The following is a 24,711-nucleotide window of genomic DNA, read 5'->3' on the forward strand; positions in this document are numbered from 1 at the left end:
CGCACTGGATTGAGGTTGGTTTCTAGGCTGGGACCTTACATCTTTGCTGCCTTCAGGATCCGATTCGCTGCTAACGTCCTCTGTGTTGACATTCTCAAAATCGGACTCTCCTACAGCAATGGGCACCCGCACAGTCAAGTTGGGGTTGTTGATAAAGGACATGTGGTCCTCATCAATGATGTACTTCTCCACACTGCTGCCAATGCCACTGGTGGTGCCATTGCCATTCTTCTGGAAGTCACCATTCCGGTGGATGTCTGCACCAGTGTGGTTGGCAATGCAGTTGGCCTTCTTTTCGTATAGCTCATCCAGTGGTTTCACCTCATCAGCCTCACGCTGCTTGAAGTGGGCCTGCATGAAGGCACGCACTTTCACTTTGGTCCAAGCCACACCCTTCTTGATACGTATCACTGAGATCTGCAGGTTGTTCATTTCCCCATCGTCATCCGTGGCTGCCAGATTGTCTGCACTGAAGGAGCTCAGGAGCAAGGCCAGAAACAGGTTCAGCACCTTAACAGTAGTGTTAGAAAGGAGGAGAGTGAACGTAGAACGGTATTAGGTAAGTTACCCATTAAACTAGGAAACCGGAAGCCTACAGACTTAAGTGACAAACTCAAGAATTTCTATTGTGTTTCGTTTGGCCCACATACTGTTTTAAATGCTCATGTTACTAGGGGAGCATTTTGTTTGATTTTTGGTTGTAATATAAGGCAGTTAGCACCTCTTTCCTTGGTTCTTTTATAGCTTTACATATACATATATTCCAAAATGTGTTACCACATTTGTAATCAGAAAAAGCAAAGGCTGTATCCATTTTGGAAAAAAATCCCCCCAAATAAAACCAAAAAGGTGGTTACAGATTATTGGGGAACATTAAGGAATGCATAGATGCCATGAGCTCACGAGCAGTTAGATGGCTTAGAGTGCCCATGTTAGAAAAACACTAGGCTTGAAGAACCATACTTTCATACAACAAGAATGTAGAACTGAAATATACAAGGTCTGTCCCGAAAGTCTAGCTATCATTAATATAGTGAGACCAGTTTGCACAATATCAATGTAACCTGACAGTCAAGGAGAGTGAATTGGATGTGCATGTGTGAACAATAACAATTTCACTGTACTAGTCAGTGGGGGCAGTAGACGCCATTGAGGGAATGTGTGCACTGTGTGGCTGTTGCATTCAAAATGACTGAGAGAGTGGAGCAACAAATCTGCATCACATTGAGTATTAAGCTTGAGCATTCCTCTGTGGAAACTACTGGCATGACTCAGAAGGCTTTCAGGGATGATGCAATGACTAGTGCAAATAAGTGTGGCACAAACACTTCAAAGGTGGTCGAGAATCTATTGAAAGTGACTTACATTCTGGAAAGCTTGCAACAAGCAGAACACCTGAGAATGTTGAACATGTAGAGACTACAATCAACAAAGATCAGCAACGGACAGTACAAGAAATAGCAGCTGACCTGGATTCCAAAAACTACTGTGTCTGAGATGTTGATGCAGGATCCTGGCATAAAACGTGTCATGGCAAAATTCATTCCACAGCTTCTGTGCCAGAGCAGAAGGAACATCTTGCTGCAGTTGCTAATGACTTAATGCAAATTGTTACCAATGAACCAGATTTCCTCAAGAAGGTCATAATCGAAGATGAATCGTGGGTCTACAGCTATGATCTGGAAATGAAGGCCCAGTCATCCCAATGGAAATTGCCCGGTTCTCCACACCCGAAGAAGTCATGGCCAAGTTGCAGCAAGATCAAGACCATGCTAATTAACTGTGGGTTTTTTGATTGGGAAGGTGTTGTCCATCATGAGTATGTCCCTCCAGGCCAATTAATAAGGAGTACTACACCTCAATGTTCTTCACCAGTTGAGAGATGTAATATGACAAAAACAGCTGCAGCTATGAGCAACTGGTGATTGGCAGCTTCATCATGACAAGTGCCCACTCACGTGTCATGTCTTGTGCAGAGATTTTTGGTGAAACATCCAATCACCCAGGTGACTCAGTTCCCCTATAGCCCAGATTTGGTGCCCTGTGGCTTCTGGCTTTTCCGAAAACTAAAATCACCTTTGGAAGGGAAGAGATATCTGACTGTCGATGAGATTCAGGAAAATATGATGGGGCAGCTGATAGTGATTCCAACAAAGGGTTTTGCAGAGTGTTTTGAACAGTGGAAGAGACATTGTGAGAACCGTGTGAGGAACCAAGGTGCCTACTTTGAGGGTGATTGAGGTGTCATTGTTCTATGTATGATGTTTCTTGTACCTTCAATAAACATCTTTTCCATAGTGTATAACTGGATACTTTCTGGACGGACCTTGTATTTTATGCCATCTTGTTTTAAATTTTAATTTTGTTTTCCGAACATTTATCAAAATAAAACAGACTTTAGTTACTTTCATGTTTTGTCATACATTTAAGTGTTAAGCCATCAGATACAAGCTTTCTTTCATATTTTCTGTTTCCTATTTTATCACATTGGGCATTAAAATTAATTTACTTTTATTAAGACTTTTTGAAAAGTGGGAGAGGTGTTCAGTTTTTGATTTAAACTTGGCCCTTACTATGTTAAACTTCTGAAAAAGAGTAAGGCATTTATATTAAGTGGAGATAATAGTATGCACAGAGTGGGAGAGATGGAAACAATAAACTCTGTTTTTTTGATTACATGGGCCATTTGAAGAATTCAAAAAGAGTATGTTGGTAAAATGGGGTAAACTGTAGAGAGTTCTGAAGGCCAGGCTGAGGGATTTGAATTTTAACTGGATCACTATTGGTTCCTGAGTAAAGGAGTCATGGATGATTATGGAGATTTGAGAAAGCCATTCCTTAGGAAGTAGGAGTTTGGAGACTGTTATTTGTATGAATTGATAAGGGTCTGGATTAGGCTACAGTAATCTCAGACCTTAGAATATACAATAATCTCCCGGGGTGGGATGCTTGTTAAAAATACATAGTTCCTTAGCCTCACCTGAGAGATTCTGATTCAGTAGATCTGGTGTAGGACCTGGGACTTGGCCTTTTTAAATGAGTGAAACTTGAGTGATTGTGATGCTGGTGGTCTTCTAGAAATACTGGATGGGTTATAGAAATGGAAAGGAAGGGGCAGATCTTAGAAATACTATGAAGATGTATATACAGAAAAACTATGAAGAGAGATGTATGAAAAACACCAAACATTTACTGGGAGTGGAGAGAGAGTCAGAAGCAATTTACAGTTACAGATTCCTAGAGACTAGATGAGCAGAAGGGCTAAGCAAAGGGGAATCTGGAAAGGTGTCATCAGAAGCAGAATAATGGGTGCCTTTGTCATGTGCTCAGGGATCTGTAAACAGTCACAGTGAGCTGTCTCCGAGACCATTGAGAATGGAAGACTAGAGAGAGGGCGGTGAGTCAGGGCTGGTAAATGTTGATCCTACTGCCTACTGATAGGCAATAGCTATATTCATGGAAGGAGTAGAAAGACTAGAGGGCTTAGGACTGAGGGCAAGGTGGCTGGGAATGGAGAAAAAGAGAAATTAAAATAAAAAAAGATTATAGAGTCTATTTTTATAGGTCAAGTGAAAGAAGAGGGTGGCCATAGTTGTTTCCAAAGCTGGTGAGTAGGAACCCTCTACTGTATGCTTCTCTACAGCAAATCAGGGAAGAGAACTAGTATGAATGAGTTTACAAGGGATCATCTGAGTGTGCCTTTCCCCAGTCCTCCTTGCTACACTTGTAAGTGGGATTTGGCCTGATCGGAAAGATGGGAACCTCCCTGCAGTTTAGTGTGCATGTTAATCATCTGGGACCTTGTTAAAAATGCAGATTCCGATTCAGTAGTTCTGGGTGGGGAGGCCTAAGCAATCTCATTGCTGTGGTCCTCAGATCACGCTCTGAGAAACAAGGTGTTAAAATGTTTGTGGATGTTCTTCGATATACAAAGGCAGAAAATAGTAGGTGGACAGACTGAAGTAAAGCAAGAGATTTATCATTTATACAAATTAAATAAAACCCTAAGATAGTTTAGGTCAGTGGTTCTCAACGAAGGGCAATTTTCTCCCCCTAGGGGACAATTAGCAATGTCTGGACACATTTTTGGCTGTCACAGTTGGGGCGGGGAGGGGGGAGGGGAGGTCGGTCACTACTGGCAGGGAAGGATAGAAGCCAGGGATGCTGCTAAATACCCTACAATACACAGGACAGTCCCACAACAAAAAAGTATCTAGCCCAGACTGTCAGTAGTGTCAAGGTTGAGAGATTCTGGTTTAGCAGAAGGAAACTTTTGTTGCAGAAAAAGCCTAGGGTTTGAAATCTAGAATCTAATACAAACCCTGACATTTATCAGTAGTGTGGCTTTAAGAAAAGTCACTTTGCTGAGTTTGTTTCCATAACTACGAAAAACTGTTGGCAGGCTGTGGGGCATATGACTCAGTAGGCCTCTGTGAGCAGCAGTCTCCTTTCTTTCATCTGTACCTTAAGGTTCTTGGGCCAAGAAAGAATAAAAACCAGCACAGACATGGAAGATAACAGAAGGACTAAGCGAACTGGGCCTCTGGGCCAAGGGTCAAAGGCCCAGTTCAGAGAACAAAAAGATCTCCAAGTTAGTACTAACCACCAAGTTGCCAATGACCATGACCATCATGAAGACAATGAGGCACATGGCTTGGCCGGCCACCTCCATGCAGTCCCACATGGTCTCGATCCACTCCCCGCACAATACTCGAAAGACAATGAGGAAGGAATGAAAAAAGTCATTCATGTGCCAGCGAGGGAGGTCACAGTCCTGGTTGATCTTGCAGACACACTCTTTGTAGCTCTTCCCAAAGAGCTGCATCCCCACCACAGCAAAGATGAAGACAATAATGGCCAGCACCAGGGTCAGGTTGCCCAGGGCACCCACTGAATTTCCAATAATCTTAATCAGCATGTTCAGGGTGGGCCAAGACTTGGCCAATTTGAAGACTCGGAGCTAAGAGAAAACAAACAAACACCAAATGACACTCCATTTATTTTCTTACTACGTGGATAAAATAAAAACATATAAAATTAATAAGATCAGGTTAAATATATTGAGCATGCTTGGGAAATCCTCAGGACTTTCTAACAGTCTTAGACTAAAATGGGAGAAACTGAGGCACAAACAAGGGAAACATTAATTTCACAGCAAGTGACAGATTTAGAACTAAGAACCATGCACACTGCCTCTAGTCCCCCGTATTAGTTCCTGGGTCAATCAACTTTTTCAAAGAGCCATATAAGAACATATCCTTTTCCTATTAATTTTTCCTCAACTTCTCAAAAGACATATCAAGGAAAATGTGATTTGTAGCAAACTGAAAGATCAATGTGGTAAGGACAGTGACAGTAAATCATCTGTCTCCTTAAAAAAGCATCTAAAACTTCTAAAGCAATGGACAACGTGGAACTTGGTGATATGCTTGGAATAACTTGGAAGGAAAACACAGTTCCCCAGAGAGGGCAGTTCTACATATGTCAAACATCTTCTTGAAAGGGGACTATATAGAGTAGGGAAAAATTAGGTTCATACTAGTTCATATGGAAAATAATACAATAATTAATAAATAATAAATAATTCAAGAATAAACCATGTTTTGTGTACTCCAACTGTAAATCCACTTTTGCCCCACCCTGCATTGATATTAATTCAGAGGACAGAACTTATAGTATCTGTCAATCACGATATTTCTATATTCTATAATCATTCATATGAATAGATCACAAGGTCTTGGCTAAGGCCCGAGAATGCAGAAATCCTGTGAATGGAATGATGATGATGAGATTATCATCGGATGTCCTAAATTAACAGATAATAGGTAACAGAAATTCTGGTAGAAGCAACAGCATTGATTTGAACATTTTTTTTCTTACTGAAAACATTAGTCTCATCTAAGAGTTCAAGATTTACCAGCTGTTGCTCTGCATGTGTATCTATCTGGGTCACTCATATTTTTCCCCTTTCTGACTGGCTTTTAATTTACTAAGGAAATTAGCACTAAGGTTTCTATCTCTTAATCTTTCCTCTCACTTTCTAGATAATAAGAACTATTCCCAAAAAGTCTACTATGAAAAAAGTCTGCTGTGGGCTGGATCGTAACCAAAAACTAGTACACAGAGGTTCCAGAAACCTGGCAGATGTTAAATTCATGACTTGGACTGAATGATCTCTTTTACAAATATTTTCACTCTGTTCCAATCCTCTTAGATATGCCGAATATCCTGATGAAAAAGCCTTAAATTCTTGCAGTTGCAAGCACTTAGGTATTCTCCCAACAGGAAGAGAAAAACCGAAGCCAGCTCTGATGCTCTGTCCGGGGTGGGTGTCCCCTTGGCTGCCCAAGGGGTGTAAGCAGCACACCACCTGTGCTTATGCCCATGGGAAGCTATTTGGAAGATACTGTTCACTATTTCTTCAGAATCATTTTAGTAATTTACACATTAACTTCTCCAAATACATTAATTTAAAAAATCCTTCTTAGCTAATGGTATGAAAACAGGGCCAATGTTCAACAATGAATTTCAACATAATATTTTAAAAGATTATTTTTACTTTCATTTTCTGCAAGGATTCAGCAAAAGAGAAGAAATGAGGAGAGTCATTTTTGAACAAGGAGGAATTTCTGCCATTTCAGGGAGATGTTTGAATAAAGAAATAGGTTCACTAGCAAATTCAAATCAGACCCCAGAATAGTCCCTTCAATTTTTAGATTAACCATTATTTTAGGAGGAACTTCCTAAAACTGATGTCTGTGATTGTCATTAAAAACTAACTTATATATCAGGTGTGTAGCAGGAAAGCTTTTAAGACCTCAGTAGCTAAGTCACTGAATAGCCACCTGGCATTGAATATAATATAGCTAAGGACTTTTAAAAATGTAATTTGCATAATTAACTTATGCAGAACTCTTTCTAGTAGTTGCAAGACAGGAAATATGAGAAGAAATTGGAGAAATATGGAATACCAATCGGAAAGATCGCAGCACCGAAAGCCCCTCCACATCTGCTAGACTCAGTTCCATTAAACTGAGGGAGACAATAAATCCGTCAAAAATGTTCCAACCTTCTTGAAAATAATAGTAGGGATCCATGGCTATGAGCTTCAGGAACATTTCTGCTGTGAAAATTCCAGTGAAAACCTAAAGAGGGGAATGCAGGGGTTAAGAAAAAGAAATAACAGAAGGAGAGTTCCTTTATCATCACCTCTGATACGACATGTCCGAGAAGGCACAAGGGCCAGCCCCCGTGAACTCCCACGTCTGAGGACACCGATCCCTGGGTGTCCCATGACCACAAGGCACACGAGGCAGGAGAGTCTTATTCTCCTCTTGAATGAAGTGCTTGGCCCCAGTGTTCCCATCTTTATTGCCACAACCACCAAACTCACACTTTTAAGAGTGTAGTTGAAAAGTTATTCTAAGCAATGGGAATTCTCAAGGGTCAGCAGTCATTTGAATATGTATGCTTGGGATGTTTGCCTAAAAAAGAAATCACTTGTTGTGCTATAGTTTTATTAGAAAGATACAGCATTATTTCTGATATGATATTATGTGTCTTGTCAAACTTAAAGCATATGCTGCAGGGTTTCTTATTTTAAATCGTAAGGCAATAGAACATTGCTAAGTGTGCAAAACACAGAAAAAAACATCTATAGTCTTACCACCTTGCATACGACTATCACTTATATATATTCCCCTTCTGCTTTTTTCCAATTGCACAGATATTTTGACAAAGTTGTAAAGTCATAGAATACCCAGTATTCATCGTGACTTTATTCACACTGCTACATGGTCTTCCTGTCTCACTTTTACTACCTGTATAAAAATAGTGAAAAGTACTTAGATTACAGATGCTGTTTGGAAATATACTGAATTGCTGTATAGAAATAACAAAACAGAAAGACTTGAAGGATAAAGACCCAAATGGATAAGCAAGCATATACTATTCTGTGGTTCCCTATTTTTCTAAATTGAAGATGCAGTATTCTAAAACCAAAAGAATATTCCCTGAAGAGATCCAATTAAGCAAAATCAAAGTTCACGGGGCAAGCTAAGTATAACAGATAAAACATCCCACTAAGTGAGGTCAGAGGAAGTGGGGGCAGCTAATCAATTCATGACATACATTTTAACCCTTTGTGTAAACCCATCAAAGGCTCATCTACAGGGAAATGTTAGCCTGCTTAGTGCACACTAAGTAGAGGCTAAATCTGTGGTCCCATTGGTTCCTGGTGGGCACACGAGAAGTGCTCAGTCATGAGCACTGGCTGACTGACTACTGAAAGGCCATACTGTGGGAGCCCTGGCTCCTAAGTAAAAGCCAACAATGGCACAGTTATGGGGTGCTGCCTTCCAATGGGATGAATGTCCCCCAGATGCCTGGTAGGACTGCCTTTGACAGAGGTCAGCAACCACGTTGTTTCAACACATAGTGTGCTCCAATTATTTGGGGTTTGGGTGAAAATAAATCTGTAACTATTGGTTGCATGATGAAATGACTTAAAAAAAACAGAGAAGAGTAGATTCATGGTTATCTCTATGATGCCACTCATTTGCACTGAGATATGCTTCCTGAAGAAGAAAAAAGGAATTTTAACCAGTGTAGCAACAACTGTACATAAATGTCATTCTTGTGAATGTCAGCAAATATTCATCTAGGAATTTACGTTCTAATGCAGCAGTTCTCAAAGCAAGTTGAGGATCCCCAGGGTCCCTAAGACCCTGTCAGAGAGCCAGGGCCCTCCTTTTCCCAACTCCGTATCCGTGCGAGGCCAGGTTTTCTCCCTGCACTGCAGCCCAAACAATCTATCACACGGGTTGGACACATAAGCAGATAAGAGAATTGAACTCTCTTCTATTAAACCAGACATAAAAGAGATTTGCAAAGATGTCAAACAATGCTGTTTTTCTTTGTAGGAAATACAGTTTTGCCCCATGTTATTTATGTAATTATGTGATGAATACATTATTGTGTACATTATTGTGATTTTTAAAGACATACTTAAGATTTTTTGTGGTTTTAAATTCAAATATGATATATATCAAAAGATACAACTCTCATAAACAAAAGCTTTTTAGCTCTTTTTAGGACTGTAAAGGGGTCCTAACACCAACGAAAGATTGAGAACTGCTATTCTAATAGAATGTTCTGAATTCGGGGTTGGCATATTTTTCTAGTTTGGACAAGCCCTAGGGCACAGGTCTCAGAACCTGTATCTCCGGGTCACCCAGTAGGGCCTACAATGCCCTCAGATTGGGGCATTGCATTTGAGGGTCACTCTGGGGTTGGGGGAGAGTCGGGAGAAGCGGCATGCTCCCTCTGCCATACCTGCACCTGTGAACAAACTTCAGGCTCACCTGGGAGTGAGTAGGGTTTGCACGCTCTTATCTATTCTCAGAAGGGGGCTAATTAGCTCCTGTTCTGTAGTGGACTTCCCTCAAAGTTAATGACATTCAATTTGATGAAAGCCTCATATGTACCACAATGGAGACATGAAAAAAACAACACATGAACAGGAAAATAATAAATAGCTTCTTAAGAACTCAATCACCAGGAAGCAGAGTGACCAATCCATCTCGGTTTGCCTGAGACTTTCCTAAACTGAAAGTCCTGCCTGCATCCTGGGTGTCCAGTCAGGAAGATCAACTTGCCCAGTTTGCCTAAGATGCCCCACTCTTGAAATGGAAGTTCCACAACCCAGGAGCTCCCTCAGAGCTGTCTGTGCAAACTGGAATGGTTGGTTACCCAACGTGGAGGAGACACAACACCTGAAACATGATGCAATGAGGATTTAAAAAGAGGTATGCCCAAGGAGCCACAAGGACATGGATGAAAGAAAAATTAAAATACAAAAGGAATCCCTTTTGGTTGAAAATTTGGTTAAGCTATGGTTAAGCTGTAGTTACAAAATGATAACATTTATATGTAGTTGGTAAAGTAGAAAAATAGCTTTCTATTTTTCCTTTTTTTGCTTAGAATCTCAGAGATCAAACTTACATGGCACATTAAGCCTTTGCCCTTCCTTCCATATCTCCAACCCCTCAAATGATTCAGCCCCAAATCCCCCCCCTCCCCGTGGGTGTCCACGCAGAGGGAAGCCTAGTGCCAGTTGCAGGAGCCCAAGCAGGAATGCGTGCAGGGGAGCAGCCTGGCGTGGGTTGCCATGGCCCATGCAGACCAAAGGGGGTGTCCACTTCGGGGGATAGTCCAGGACAAGCTGTCGGAGTCTGACTGGGATGCAGCGGGCATCTGTGCAGGATAGCCACCCAGCACAGGGTGTCAGAGTCTAGGCAGGATGAAGGGCTTCCACTCAGGGGAAGCCTGGGGTGGGGTGAAGAGGGGGGAGGCCCGCTGTGAAGCATTCAAGTCCAAGTGGGGTAAGGCAAGGAAGCGTGTGTGGGGTGGCCTGGCCTGGCCTGAGGCGTCGGGGCCTGTGAGGGATAAGGAGGGGTCCACGCAGAGGACACTGGTGTGGAAGCTGGAGAGCCTGGCACAGGGAGTCAGAGACCGGACAGTGTGGGAGGGCACCCCTGCTGTTAGAGTAAACGGTGGCTTTTCATCCTATCAGTTAATATATTAAAGACAGTGGCAACCAGGTTTCTGTTTGTTGGGCACAGAGTACAAACACAGAAAGGAGCAAACTAGAACGAGTCCCGTAGTGCTGGCCTGGAATTGGAAGTGACAGCACGAACTCCAGGTTTTCGGTTGGTACAGGTGGTCTGATACCGGCAGCTAGCCCTGTAGGGGGAGGACCTACGCCTGCCTATTGCCTCTCCAGATCCTCACTTCTAAATATCACTTTCCCTAAAGCAGGGATCCTTACAAAAGGCTGATTCCAGGCCTGAGGCAGGAAAAACCGAAAGTTAGCCTGGAGTATCTTGTGATAACAGAAAAAAGGAAGGCACTGAGGACATGATGAAAGGACGCAGAAGCCAGCCTGAAGGGCTCCCACTGGCCACACCCAGAATGGTTTATTAAACACCCAGGTAAATGATGGTAATGGGGTATAAACCACTGGATAAAACTGAAAACCGTGAGTTCATGCTGATATTAGTAAATAAAGGAACGAATCAAGAGTTTAATGAAGAATAGGTAATTCAGATAGTTTTAAAGTACCTTCCTCACAATACTTATTAATTATAAATGGCAAAAGAGTAACTTTATAGGGGAGAAGCCTGGCAGACACCTCCTTAGTCAAGTAATCGACAGCACCAGTAATGTGACGCATGGAAACTGTGTGCCACCCGGTAGGTACAGGGAGGAGACAGCCTCACTCGTGTGGTCTTCCTGCCAAACGCGTGGCTTGAGTCCCATCACAAGGAAGCAGCAGACAAACCCAAATGGAGGGAATTCTAAAAAATAACTGTGTAGTCTTCAAAAGTGTCAAGGTCATGAAAGTCAAAGGAAGACTGAGGAAGTCTCCCAGGCTGAAGAAGATGAAAGAGTCAGGAACTAAATGGAATATGTAACTCAAACCGAATTCTTTTGTTATAAGACATTACTGGTATTATTGGCAAAACTTGAGGGTCCCAAGAATCAGATGGCTGTAATGTGTCCGTGGTAACTTCCTGACTGTGGCAGTTACATTGAGGTTATGTAGGAGGATGCACTTGTTTATAAAAAACACACTAAATTAAACTATTCGGAGTGACAAGGCTGTGTCAGCAACTTACTCTCAGAGAAAGTATACTATACTCAAAACTTCTTGGTACAATTGTTTAAAAAACCACCTTATAAACCCACTGTTGTGTTCAACTGGTTGCAAAAAAGGCAAGACAATCACAACTAAACAATACAAAAGCTGTGTAAGTCACAGAGCCTCCCCGGGCTCTGACTTCTTTTATAAAACCTGTGGGTTGGACCAAATGATCTTTAGGAAGACTTCTCATCTTTCCTCAGAAACACCTACTGTACATCTACAAACACAACTTAGTCACCATCCTGAGTGTGGAAAAGCCCCCCATTCCAACTGTAAGACAAGGCCGCACTCATGAGCTAATCCATCTCATCTTTTTCCATCCGCTGTTTCCTAGGTTTCCTTCCGGCTCTACCCGGCTCTACCCGAATCCCCAAGCCTTCGGACACCCTCCCGCGGAGTTACACTAGCACCGGAGTTACACTAGCACCGCTCCAAGACTCACAGAGGACTTTCCACTCTTCCGAAAACTTTCGCACAGCTTCTCATTCTATCCTCCCAACTACTGAAGGATGACACGGTGCTAGTCTCAGTTTATAGATCTAAGACATTTCTGAGCAGAAATGAATGGCTTATTTAAGGTTAAACTACATCAAACAAGAACCCAAACCCAAATCTTCTGACTACTAATTCTGTGTTCTTTCTGCTCAACTTAATACTCGATTGGCAGAAAAGTGTATTTTCTAACTCCCACAGGCACAGTTCATTTCTTGCTCTTCACCCGCACGTGCAATCCAACAGCCAGGCCAGAGTAACCTGAACCATGTGCTGCTCTCCACGCCTGTTGCTAACTGTACATTTACTTTCCCCTTGAACCTCCCCCTCCCCCAGCCATGCTTTCTTATTTTAGAACTTGGTTCGGCTTGGCTGGCCTCATGGAATCCCTGAATATTAGCTGCCAACCTTCCCTACTCTCCACTTTCTTCATTAATGGTTCTCAGTAAAGTCTTTTGAATGCTCACAACTCTAATTTAGGTGTGACCCTAAATCTCTGTAGATTTTTAATAAAGGAAAATATAATGTTATTTGCTGGCCTGGCCTCAGGGCAATTACACTGGTGGTAGGTAAAAGGGCCTTTCAAAATCCCTTGGAAATTGAGAACCGATTTCATTAAAAAAAAAGTAAAAGTATAGACTTTGAGAAAAAAAATGCTATAGGGAAAACACCACCACCACTACCAACAACAAAATTGATCAAGTCATATTTCTTATTACTTAACCCGTGGCTAAACTAAAATAAAGCTTATATCTATGTGATATTGTTCATTGGCTCAAAATAATGCTGCTTGATGGCTAAGGCCCTGGGCCAGCCAGTCACACAGCAAGCCCACCTTCAGGCACCTTTCAGAGCCAGTGAGAGTTCCTGGACAGCTACTTCAGCACTATGGACATTTCCTGCGCATGAGAGCTCACATCACCACATCACCGCAGTGAGCCAACCGAGACATGGAGACTGGAAAGACCGGAGAATCCTCCTGGATGTGTACCAGGGAACACAGCAGGCACAAGGACTAGCCAGACAAAGGATCCCTTTTGCCCCATTTGTTTCCAGAATCAGAACTCAAAATGATATTATAACACTTAATAGTGTTTTATAGGGCAGAAGCTTGTGGGGTGTGTGTGTGTGTGTGTGTGTGTGTGTGAGAGAGAGAGAGAGAGAGAAAGAGAGAGAGAGGTGTGAAGAGAGGGAAGGAGAGGGAGGGAGGGAAAGGGGGAGGGAGAGGCAGGTGAGGGAGGCAGGTGAGGAAGGCAGGAGAGGAGGGAGGGAGGGGGAAAAAAACAAACACCAGGAAGAGATTATGCTCCGGTCCAATGAGAACAACTAGATTTGACGTGTCCCTGGTGGGACTCCTCAGGAACACCGAGGCTCAGGTGACCAAGAGGATTCTTTCCAGCTGATTCTTTACTATCTATCAGAATTCAACCAACTCCTGATTTTTAAACTAAAGAAGTAAAACAGGCCCTGGCTGGTGTAGCTCAGTGGATTGAGCCACGGGCCTGCGAACCACATGATCGCAGTTCGATTCGCAGTCAGGGCACATGCCTGGGTTGCAGGCCAGTTCCGAACAGGGGACTCACGAGAGGCAACCATACATTGATGTTTCTCTCCTTCTCTCCTTCCTTTCCTCTCTAAAGATAAATCAATAAAATCTTTAAAAAAAAAAGAAGTAAAACAGATAATCCCCAAATTACAACTACTTGATCTCAGGATATATCGAGTAATTTATCTTTTAAAAAGTGCCTACTTATCTTCTAATTAATATCATAAATGAAATATAGGACTTAAGCTAATATTGCAATAAATTTGGCACAGATCAACTACTGGTGGAAAGTGGATGACAGCCCAGAAGTTGGACTGGAGGGGAAACTAACCTAGAATTGAAAACTTCCCCTAGATAGTGCCCATATGGATACTTAGTATGACAGCACAGGGCAATTTATAGTTACATTGAATGCACTTAAAGAGCTCCCCTACTTTGTGGTGGCTGTCTCCGAAGGTGAAGGGGGAAGTGATTTGCTGGACCAATGCAGGAATTGATGTGAGAAACAGAATGAAAAAAAAAAAACAAAACCAGAAGTCCTTGGCTCAGGCTGTGAAACCAGCCCACTATACCATGGCTCCCATTCTGTCACCATGGTTGGTCTCCTGCCAACAGCTCCTAAATGACGTCTTCTAAGTTCTGCAGAAAGAGGAAACAGCCAGGGATCACAACAGTGAGCAGAAGCGGCTGAGCCCACAGCATATGTGGAAGCATTTGTCTCCCAATTAACTAGTACGTTCTCTTCACCTTGACTCCTGCTCTCAGTAGCAGGAAAACATGTCCTACAGGCAAAACATGTTCCGGTCACAAAATCAGGAAACGGCGCTCTGTCTTACCAGATTTCCTACAGACAAGACATGCTCAAACTGTGGTGTCATAGGATGGTGCTCCATGGCCATAAACAGTGTATTCAGGACAATGCAGATGGTGATGGCCAAGTCCACAAAAGGGTCCATAACAATCAAGTTCACAATCTCTTTCACTTTTATCCAGTAGGGGTGGCACTCCCAGATGAGGAAAGTATTGGCAAATTTATACCAGCACGGAGGGCACTTTCTCTGGGACTCTTCCAGCTCTGTAGGGAAGAAAGAACAAAGGTGGTCCCTCATCACAGTAAGAAAACAAAGGAGATGGTACAACACTTCTTTGGGGCATTATCACTGCTATTAACGCAAGAACAAAGACGGCTTAAGTGTGGACTTTCCTTACTGTTTCCGTGGGTATTCCTTCTCTCAAAGGGAGACAGGAGGCGTGAACAGTAATGAGCTCGTGATAAACAGAATTCAATCCATTCATTTTGGGAGCATGGCATAGTAATTGGGAGCTTAGCCTCTGGAGTCTCATTCCCTGTTCATCTGTCTTCAACCCTCACAAACTGTGTGATCTTGGGCAAGGTGCTCACTCCTCTATGCCTCAAAGACCTTATCTGAAATGGCACTTACTTTAAGGTTATATACAACTAAACCAGTCCTTAATCCTCATCCATTCACTAAGGATTAAATGATTTGATGTTTCTAAAGCAGAGCTCACAGGTCCTGGCACAAGGTAAACCCTCAATAAATAGTATTATATTATACATTCTATCATTCAATTATTATCAAAGAAGCAGTCAAAGGCATAGACTTTGAAGCAAGACATACCTTGGTGCAAATACCACCTGAGACTTGCTAACTGTGGGAACTTGAACAAGCAATTTCAATTTCTGAAGAGAATTAAATGAGCTAAAATAAAGCGCCTCAGAACACCCTGGCATATACTAAGTGCTGCAGAAATATCCACTATTGTTATTATCTTTACAGCAGAATCAGACTCGTCAACCAAGCCACCATGCAGTATACATCCTTTATGTTTCCCAAGAAGTCAAGGAGTTTCCAATTCACAATCCAGTTAGAAATGTAAGTCACATTTCTTTTCCCTTTTCTTTCTCACTGCTCCTCTTCCTTTCTCCTTCTCTTAGCCTTTCCTACTTTCAACCTTTTCATCTTTCTTTATCTTCTTTCCCTCTCCTTCCCTCATTATCTTTCTTCTTTCTTTTTTCTTCCTCTCCTTTTGTCTTATCCCCTCTTTCTGTTTCTTTTAGAAGCAGTACCTGATTTTTTAAAAACTATTTTATTTATTTATTTATTTTTAGAGAGAGGGGAAGGGAAGGAGAAAGAGTGGGAGAGAAACATCAATGTATGGTTGCCTCTCATGTGTCCCCTACTGGGGACCTGGCCTGCAACCCAGGCATGTGCCCTGACTGGGAATCGAACCAGCAACACTTTGCTTCATAGGCTTGTGCTCAATCCAGTGAGCTACACCAGCCAGGGCTGGTTTTTTTTTCTAACAAGATTTTATGTAAGCATTAACATGTAAGATAGATGAACTAGGAATTGATCTAGTTGAGACAAGAGGAGCTTGGTGCCAATCTAACCGACTTCTGCCTTTCCTGAGGTACTTCCCCAGAATCCTGGGACTCTGATAAACACAGACCAAAAATCACTGGACTAGATAATCTCTAAGGTCGTTTACCAAGCAAATATTAAAAAAGGCGATTAGAGCCCTGGCTGGTGTAGCACAGTGGATTGAGCGTGGGCCTGTGAACCAAAGGATTGTGGTTCGATTCCCAGTCAGGGCACATGCCTGAGTTGCAGGCCAGGTCCCCCAGTGGGGGACACATGAGAGGCAACCACACATTGATGTTTCTCTCCCTCTCTCCTTCCCTTCCCCTCTAAAAATAAATAAATACAATTAAAAAAAGAAAAGGGTGATTAGACACTAAAGGCAGAGGGCCACTCAGCTGGCAGCTACATCCACCTAGGCACGAGGCCCTAGGTAACAAAGCTCTCCACCAACTGGATATGAAATACAATAGCTAGGATCATAAAAGTCCAAGGACCTTGACTTAGGAGAATGTTAAGAGGTGTAACTTTGCAAACCTGTTAGCATCATAATCCTTATGGACAAGGTATTGGGTTCTGAGGGGATGGCTGTAACTGCATACCCCCTCTGCCCAATTCTTACAAAAACAAATTGTTCACAGAATAGAAGAAAGTTTCCCAACATTTCATCAAGAGCAAGATGGAAGCCTTCAATTAGTCTACTTCCCCCTTTCCCAACAGCTGGACGGTGCCCATGGTGATGGTTTTATTTTAGATGGGTGCTTTGGTTAGATTTCTGATTGGCTCCCTGGTTGCTAAGAAAATGGTTGCCTTGGTTTTTCAGATCTGAGGGCCACAGTAAGCGCCACGTGGGAGTCTGCGTGGGAAAGGAAGTCTGTGAAGAAAATTTGCTTTGGCTTCTTCCTTATAGAACTCCCTCCGTTCCCAAGGTAAATTTAGTTTCCCCCCCAAAAAAGAAAATGAAAAGGTTCTCTTATTTCCATAAATTCTTGTAGTACATATTTGGAAATCTGGTTCTGTTCCTTTTTTTATCTCCTTCCTTCTTCAAATGTCTGCTGCTCACCATCACGGTATGCACGTGGAGGCCGAAGCAGCTACTTACTGTTCACATTTCTGACAGCTGACACAGTTGTGATGTTTTATAATGAACTAGGATCTATGTCTTGGCCAGACAGCAAGGAGGGGCTTCTTTACTCTCTGGGGCACCAGGAAGATTCTTAGCGGGATACTAGATATCTCTCAACCACCTTTACTGAGAAGGGTAGATACTCAGGGCTTTTTTCATTCTACCAAATGTAAGGCAATGTAGAGTGTTAAATGCTAGAAAAGGTCAATTAAAAGTAAGGAAGTGTATAAAGTAACTCAACTCAGCAAACGTACTGGCCCCACGGGTCTGGAATGGGTTAACACAGAGAGGGTGAGAGGGCCAAAGGGTTACAGGGTTTCCCATACTTGAGCTGGACATTTTCAGAGAGGATGCTGTAGGTCTCAGCTTCTGGGGTACAGGGCATTGTTTTCAGAGAGGGCCTCACAATGTCACCGAGATGGTGGTGTGAGCAGACCACGAGGTTTTTGAAGGCAGGGGCTTCTCTCAATTCAATTCAATTCAACAACTTTTTAAGCACCTACCATTTGCCAGACACTGGGAAAACATTGAAAAACAAGTCTCCATCCTCATAGGGTCTATAGCTGCACTGGAAAGGCAGATAGATAACAGAAAAGTAACTGTACTGATACCTGATGCTTGTCAGTTGAATAAGAGAGTAAGTAATTTGTGGCAGCAACAGCTACAGCCGATTACCTCTATAGGGGAACTTTTAAAACTATTTAACCCAAGAATAAGTAATGCGAAGTACCATCACTACTCTCTCACTGCTACTTCACCAACTCTCCCCTTCTCCCAGGGCTTCACTGCTTCGAGGCCGAGTGAAATTACATTACTCTCTGCCTACACCCCACTTCCAGTCCTCTGAAACATCCCCAAAGCCGATGGCTCCACTGACTGAATTCTGCTGAGTTTTTTGAATGCTGGTGAGCATGTTTGCAACAGGATAGGGTGAGGCAGAGCAGGCAGGATTTTCCATTATTTATAGGATGCTGGAATTCTCCACTGTGGTAGGTACAAGCCTGCTTCTTTGGTTTTAAATAATAGTAATTTTAGTCTTTGGATGAAAATGTCAGAGTTTCTTAACTGAAGGTCTTGGAAGCAGTGACAATTATTCATTCAGTGCTGGCTTTTCATGCTGTAGCGATCATTAAATCTACAGGGAACAGTGGTTAAATAGGAATAAATCTTTCTTAATGTCCTTTAATTCCCTCTCACATTATTCAGCCCCAGCCATTCATCGTTCTTTGCTTACAGCAGTTGTCCCATCAGTTTAAACAAAGGGAGTCAAATACTAGGGGAGGGGACAGGAGGAATGTCTGAGCAGGAACAGGCAGGAAAGGATCAGGTGATGTGAACTTCAGGTCTTAGAAAAAGGAAAGAACTGGAATGACTTCCTTCTCAGGAACACAATGACAGTTGTCTCTTGCTCTCTCTCTCCCCTGAGCTACACTTGCATCTATTTTTTTTTTACTTATGTGCTGGTGTGTGGAGGGTGGAGAATGAGTACAGCAGGACAGAAGGAGAAAGAGGACAGGGAGAAGAGGAAAGAAAGGGACCACAGAAAAATAGTAATTCTCCAATGACTGAGGGTTAACTCAGTAGAATGATGAAAGTATGAGGCCTCCAGAGGAAACCCCACGGCACCAATACTCCCCACCATTCCACACACAGAAAAATTCAGTTCAACAGACATTTTCAGAGCATCGACTCTTGCCAGACCCTGTATAGGTCATTGAGGTAATCAAAAAATAATTGTTGCATTGCACTGATAGTTCCCTTGTTCTTATGTCTTTGCCAATAATAAAATATGGCTTCAGAGGATGTTAGTTTTCTTTTCTTTTTAAAGATTTTATTTATTTACTTACTGGACTTCCAGCCAAGATGGAGGTGTAGGTAGATGCACGTTGCCTCCTTGCACAACCAAGAGAAGGACAACAACAAATTTAAAAACAAAAAATAACCAGAACTGCCAGAAAATCAAACTGTATGGAAGTCTGACAACCAAGGAGTTAAAGAAGAAACATTCATCCAGACTTGTATGAGAGGTGGAGACGTGCAGCTGGGGTGAAGAGGACTTGCAGCAACGTGGTGGCTGGCAGATGAGGAAAGGCAGCAGCTGGTGGAGTGGGCAGTCCCACATTTGCATGATAAACCGGGAAGAACAACTGAGGAGCGAGACAAACCATGCAACCCAGGGTTCCAGCGTGGGGAGAGAAAGCCTCAAAACCTCTGACTGAAAACACCTGTGGGTGTTGAGGCAGTGGGAGAAATTCCCAGCCTCACAGGAGTCCATTGGAAAGACCCACAGGGTCCAAGAACATATACAAAACTACCCTCCCACCCCGGGATTCTGCACCAGAAGGGCCCAAGTTGCTTTGGGTAGTGGGGAAAGTGACTGAAAGCCTAGCAAGAGGCATTGTTCCCTCTTGGGCCCCTCCCCCACATACAGCACTACAACCTAAGTTGCCCCGCCCCGGCAAATACCTAAGGCTCCACCTCTTACTACATAAAAGATGTGTCAAGACAAAAAAAAAAAAAATGGCCTAAATGAAAGAACAAATCAAAGCTCCAGAAAAAATACAAGTAAACAATGAAGAGATAGTCAACCTATCAGATGCAGAGTTCAAAACACTGGTAATCAGGACGCTCAGAGAAACGGTTGAGTATGGTCGAAAAATAGAAGAATTGAAGGTTATGAAAAGTGAAATAAAGGAAAATGAAATAAATGAATGAAAATAAATAAATAAATAAATGAAAAGGAAAATAAATGTAAACGTCTAATCACTAGTAGGGAACCAACAGTGACAGAAAGGAAACAAGGACACAAGTCAATGATTTGGAGCAAAAGGAAGAAATAAACATTCAACCAGAACAGAATGAAGAAACAAGAATTCAGAAAAACAAGGAGAGGCTTAGGAACCTCTGGCAAACTTCAAATGTTCGAACATCTGAATCACAGGGGTGCCAGAAGGAGTAGAGGAAGGGCAAGAAATTGAAAACTTATTTGAAAAAATAATGAAGGAGAACTTCCCCAATCTGGCAAACGAAACAGATTTCCATGAAGTCCAGGAAGCTCAGTGAGTCCCAAAGAAGTTGGACCCAAGGAAGAACACACCAAGGCACATCATAATTATATTACCTAGGATCAAAGATAAGGAAAGAATCTTAAAAGCAGCAAGAGAAAAGATGACAGTTATCTACAAACGAGTCCTCATAAGACTATCAGCTGATTTTTCAAAAGAAAACTTGCAGGCAAGAAGGGGTTGGAAAGAAGTATTCAATGTTATGAAAAGCAAGGGCCAACATGTGAGATTACTCTATCCAGCAAAGCTATCATTTAGAATGGAAGGGCAGATAAAGTGCTTCCCCCATAAGGTCAAGTTAAAGGAGCTCATCATCACCCAGCCCTTGTTATATGAAATGTTAAAGGGACTTATCTGAGAAATAGAAGATGATAAAAAATATGAACAATAAAATGACAACAAATGCACAACTATCAACAACTGAACCTAAAAAAACAAACAAACAAAAACGAACTAAGCAGACACTAGAACAGGAACAGAATCACAGAAATGGAGACCACATGGAGGATTATCAGTGGGGAGGGAGGAGAATGGGGGGGGAAAGGAACAGGAAATAAGAAGCATAAATAGTAGGATCAAAACAGACAGGAGGTTAAGAACAGTAAGGGAAATGGAGAAGCCAAAGAACTTGTATGTATGACCCATGGACATGAACTAAGGTGGGGGAATAGGGCAGAAGGAAATAAAGGGGAGAAAAAATGGGACAATTGTAATAGCATAATCAATAAAATACATTAAAACAAAATTTTATTTATTTATTTTTAGAGAGGGGGAAGGGAGGGAGAAAGAGAGGGAGGAAACATCAATGTGTGGTTGGTTGTCTTTCATGCACTCCCTACTGGGGACCCGACCTGCAACCCAGGCATGTGCCCTGACTGGGAATCAAACTGGCAACCTTTCAATTCACAGGCCAGCACTCCATCCACTGGGCCACACCAGCCAAGGCACAGAGAGTGTTAGTTTTCTCTCTGAAGTGCCATAGACACTCAGAGAAATCTTGGTCTCCAACTGAAGAATAAAATTAGTCAAGATTCAATATAAGATGCAGACCTTAAATATGTTCTATCAGGCAAGGACCTTGATGGGATTGAAAGAAAACAGGATTAGTTCCGCCAAGATGGAGGCATAGGTGGAAACACTGTGCCTTCTCCCACAGCCAAGTTTGAATACAACAAAGGTTTGGAGAACAAAGACACACCCAAAGAACAGAAAATTGAATTATACGGAAGTTCAACAACTACGAACCGTTCAATGGGGACGGAAAGAGGGACAGAGCCAGCAGCGGAGCAAGGTCGGGCAGGACAGATCCCCCGACCTAGGTGAGCAGGCAGCCCGGAACCAGTCGGGGTGTGGGGCAGACTGACCACGGTCGCACATTTGCGCACAGTGAGACGGACTGTGCAGGCCGCAGGGGGCGAACCCAGTGGTGGAGGGCTGACAGCGGTGGCACACTCTCGTGCAGTGGAACGAAACACGTGGGCCCAGTGACGGTGGTGGCTGCGGTGCCGGTGGGGGTCGCAGCGGCAGGCGGCAGACGGGACGCCATAGTTCCTCGTTGACCCCGCCCCCACATACAACGTCACCACCCAGTGACTTAGTTGCCCTGCTCTGGTGAACACCTTAGGGCTCCGATCCTGATACGTAACAGGCACGAACAGCCCAAAAGATGGTGCAAGAACTCAAAGTCCCAGAGCCGATAACTCTCAGCGACCGAGAAATTGCCGGCCTCTCAGAAGCACAATTCAAGACACTGTTTATCAGGATGCTCACAGAACTGGTTGATTATAGTTACAAATTAGAGGAACATATGAAGGCTAAACTAATTGAAATGAAGGGAGATGTCCAGGAAACCAATAGCGATGGAAAGGAAACTGGGACTCAAATCAATGGAATGGACCAGAAGGAAGAACAAAACATCCAACCAGAAAGGAATGAAGAAATGAGAATTCAAAAAAATGAGGAGAGGCTTAGGAACCTCCAGGACATCATTAAACGTTCCAACATCCAGATTATAGGGGTACCAGACGGGGGAAAGAAACAGCCACGAGTGGAACACTTATTTGAACAAATAATAAAGGAGAACTTCCCCAGTCTGGCAAAGGAAATAGACTTCCAGGAAATCCAGGCAGCTCAGAGAGTCCCAAAGAAGTTGGACCCAAGAAGGAACACACCAAGGCACATCATAATTACATTAGCCAAGACCAAAATGAAGGAGAGAATCCTAGAAGCAGCAAGAGATAAGGGGACAGTCACCTACAAAGAACTTCCCATCAGACTGTCAGCTGATTTCTCAAAAGTGACCTTACAGGCAAGAAGGGGCTGGAAAGAAGTATTCCAAGTCATGAAATCCAAAGACCTACAGCCAAGATTGCTTTATCCAGCAAAACTTTCATTTAGAATGGAAGGGCAGATAAAGTGCTTCTCAGATAAGGTCAAGTTGAAAGAGTTCATCATCACCAAGCCCTTATTATATGAAATGCTAAAGGGACTTATATAAGAAAAAGAAGATGAAAAATATGAACAGTGAAAGGACAGCAAACTCACAGTTATTAACAACCAACCTAAAACAAAAGCAAACCAAGAGGACAGCTAGATCAGGAGTGGAACCATAGAAATGAAGAACACATGGAGGGTTAGAATCAGGGGGGTGGGAGGAGGAGAACGGGGGCAAGGCACAGAAAATAGCATAGATGGTAGGTAGAAAATAGATAGGGGGGAGGGTGAGAATAGTGGGGGAAATATAGAATCCAAAGAACTTGAGACACATGGTTATAAACTAAGGGGGGGAGAATGGTGGGGGAGGGAGTGTTCGGGTGGAGGGGAATGAAGGGGGGGAATAGAACAACTGTAATGGTATAATCAATAAAATATATTTAAAAAAAAGAAAAGAAAACAGGATTAACTGAAGTTGTTCAGGTGACTGAGAGCAAGTAGTTCCGTACTCCTGTAGTCCTTTCACTGACAACATCCTCCAGGTTAGTCGAGGTAAACTATAATTCCCTGCCTGTGTGCACAGAGGTAAACCCTCCAGGGGAGCTCCTTTCTAGGGATTCTCCCTTCACCACAGACACCCCTGCCCAGCACACACACACAGTGGTGTTGGGCTTAAATGATTCAATGACTCAAAAAATAACTTGTCCCGAGGACACTGGGATAATTTTGAGTCTCCCTATGTCAGGGACTCTAGTTATTGCTGGATCAGCCTGGGTGTCTAAACTCTGAAAAACAGTAATTTGAGGCTTCAAGAGTAGTATGGAACAGAATGGATAAAGAAGTGTGGTACATATATACAATGGAATATTACTCAGTCATAAAAAAGAACAAAATCTTGCTATTTGCAAGAACATGGATAGATCTTAAGGGTATTATGCCAAGTGAAATAAGTCAGAAAGAGAAAGGCAAATACTATATATTTTCACTTACATGTGGAATCTGAAAAACAAAAGAAATGAACAAATAAAACAGAAACTACAGATACAGAGAACAAACTGACAGTTGCCAAATGGGACTGGAGTTGGAAGACTGAGAAAAAAAGGGATTAAGACATACAAACTGCCAGTTATAAAAGCAGTCACGGGGATGTAAAATACAGCATAGGGAATATAATCAATAATACTGTAATAACTATGTATGGTCTAATGGGTACCAGACTTATTGGAGTGATCACTTAGTAAGGTAGGTAAATGTCTAATCGCTATGTAGTCCACCTGAAACTAATGTAATATTGTATGTCAACTGTAATTGAAAAAAAATAGTCTAGATCTATAATGGGGCAAGTCAGCTAAACCAACATGATGAAATGAAGAAGATTCATGCAGAATCAATCAGAAACTTGAGAGAGAAAACTTCACCACTGCATCTGGCTCCAGAGAAAGCAAGAGGAGCCTGGCATGCAGACCACAACTGGACAGAAAGCTATCACTTGCTGGGGACTAGGGGGAAATGGGAAACACTCAGATGTTCCTCAGCAAGCCCAGCGTCGTCATGGAGCCACCTGACCCTGAGTTCAGGCACGGACAACAGCTTTACCGCAGCCGAGCTGCGATGCAACAGTGCCTGCTCTTCGGGCGGCACAGAGTGCCGGAGGGAGAGGGGTTTCGGCTTACCCAGTCAACAGCAAATATATTGATGAGTACGCGAGGGTGTTCGAAGAGAGGCAGAACTAGGTGCAATCAAAATGCACAGTACAGCCCTGGCTGGTGTAGCTCAGTGGACTGAGCGCGGGCCTGCGAACCACAGTATCGCGGTTCGATTCCCAGTCAGGGCACATGCCTGCGTTGCAGGCCAGTTCCCAGCAGGGGACTCATGAGAAGCAACCATACATTGATATTTCTCTCCTTCTCTCCTCTCCTTCCCTTCCCCTCTAAAGATAAATAAATAAATTTTTTAAAAAAATG

General features: G+C 42.8%; 1 protein-coding gene across 2 annotated transcripts in view; it reads right to left on the reverse strand.

Moving 5' to 3' along the window:
* The window catches only part of SCN8A (sodium voltage-gated channel alpha subunit 8), a 219,613-nt gene that overhangs the window by 33,632 nt on the left and 161,270 nt on the right, over positions 1-24,711 (reverse strand). For both annotated transcript variants that reach the window (XM_037031019.1, XM_037031018.1), the window contains 4 exons: positions 14,579-14,817; positions 6,972-7,145; positions 4,604-4,960; positions 40-510 (listed from right to left, as the gene is read on the reverse strand). In XM_037031019.1, coding sequence (XP_036886914.1) covers positions 40-510; positions 4,604-4,960; positions 6,972-7,145; positions 14,579-14,817 — 1,241 coding nt within the window. The remainder of the gene's footprint in view (positions 1-39; positions 511-4,603; positions 4,961-6,971; positions 7,146-14,578; positions 14,818-24,711) is intronic.

This window comes from Sturnira hondurensis, unplaced genomic scaffold (assembly GCF_014824575.4).
Source record: "Sturnira hondurensis isolate 20B ecotype Veracruz unplaced genomic scaffold, ASM1482457v3 Scaffold0020903, whole genome shotgun sequence".
Classification (NCBI taxonomy): Eukaryota; Metazoa; Chordata; class Mammalia; order Chiroptera; family Phyllostomidae; genus Sturnira; species Sturnira hondurensis.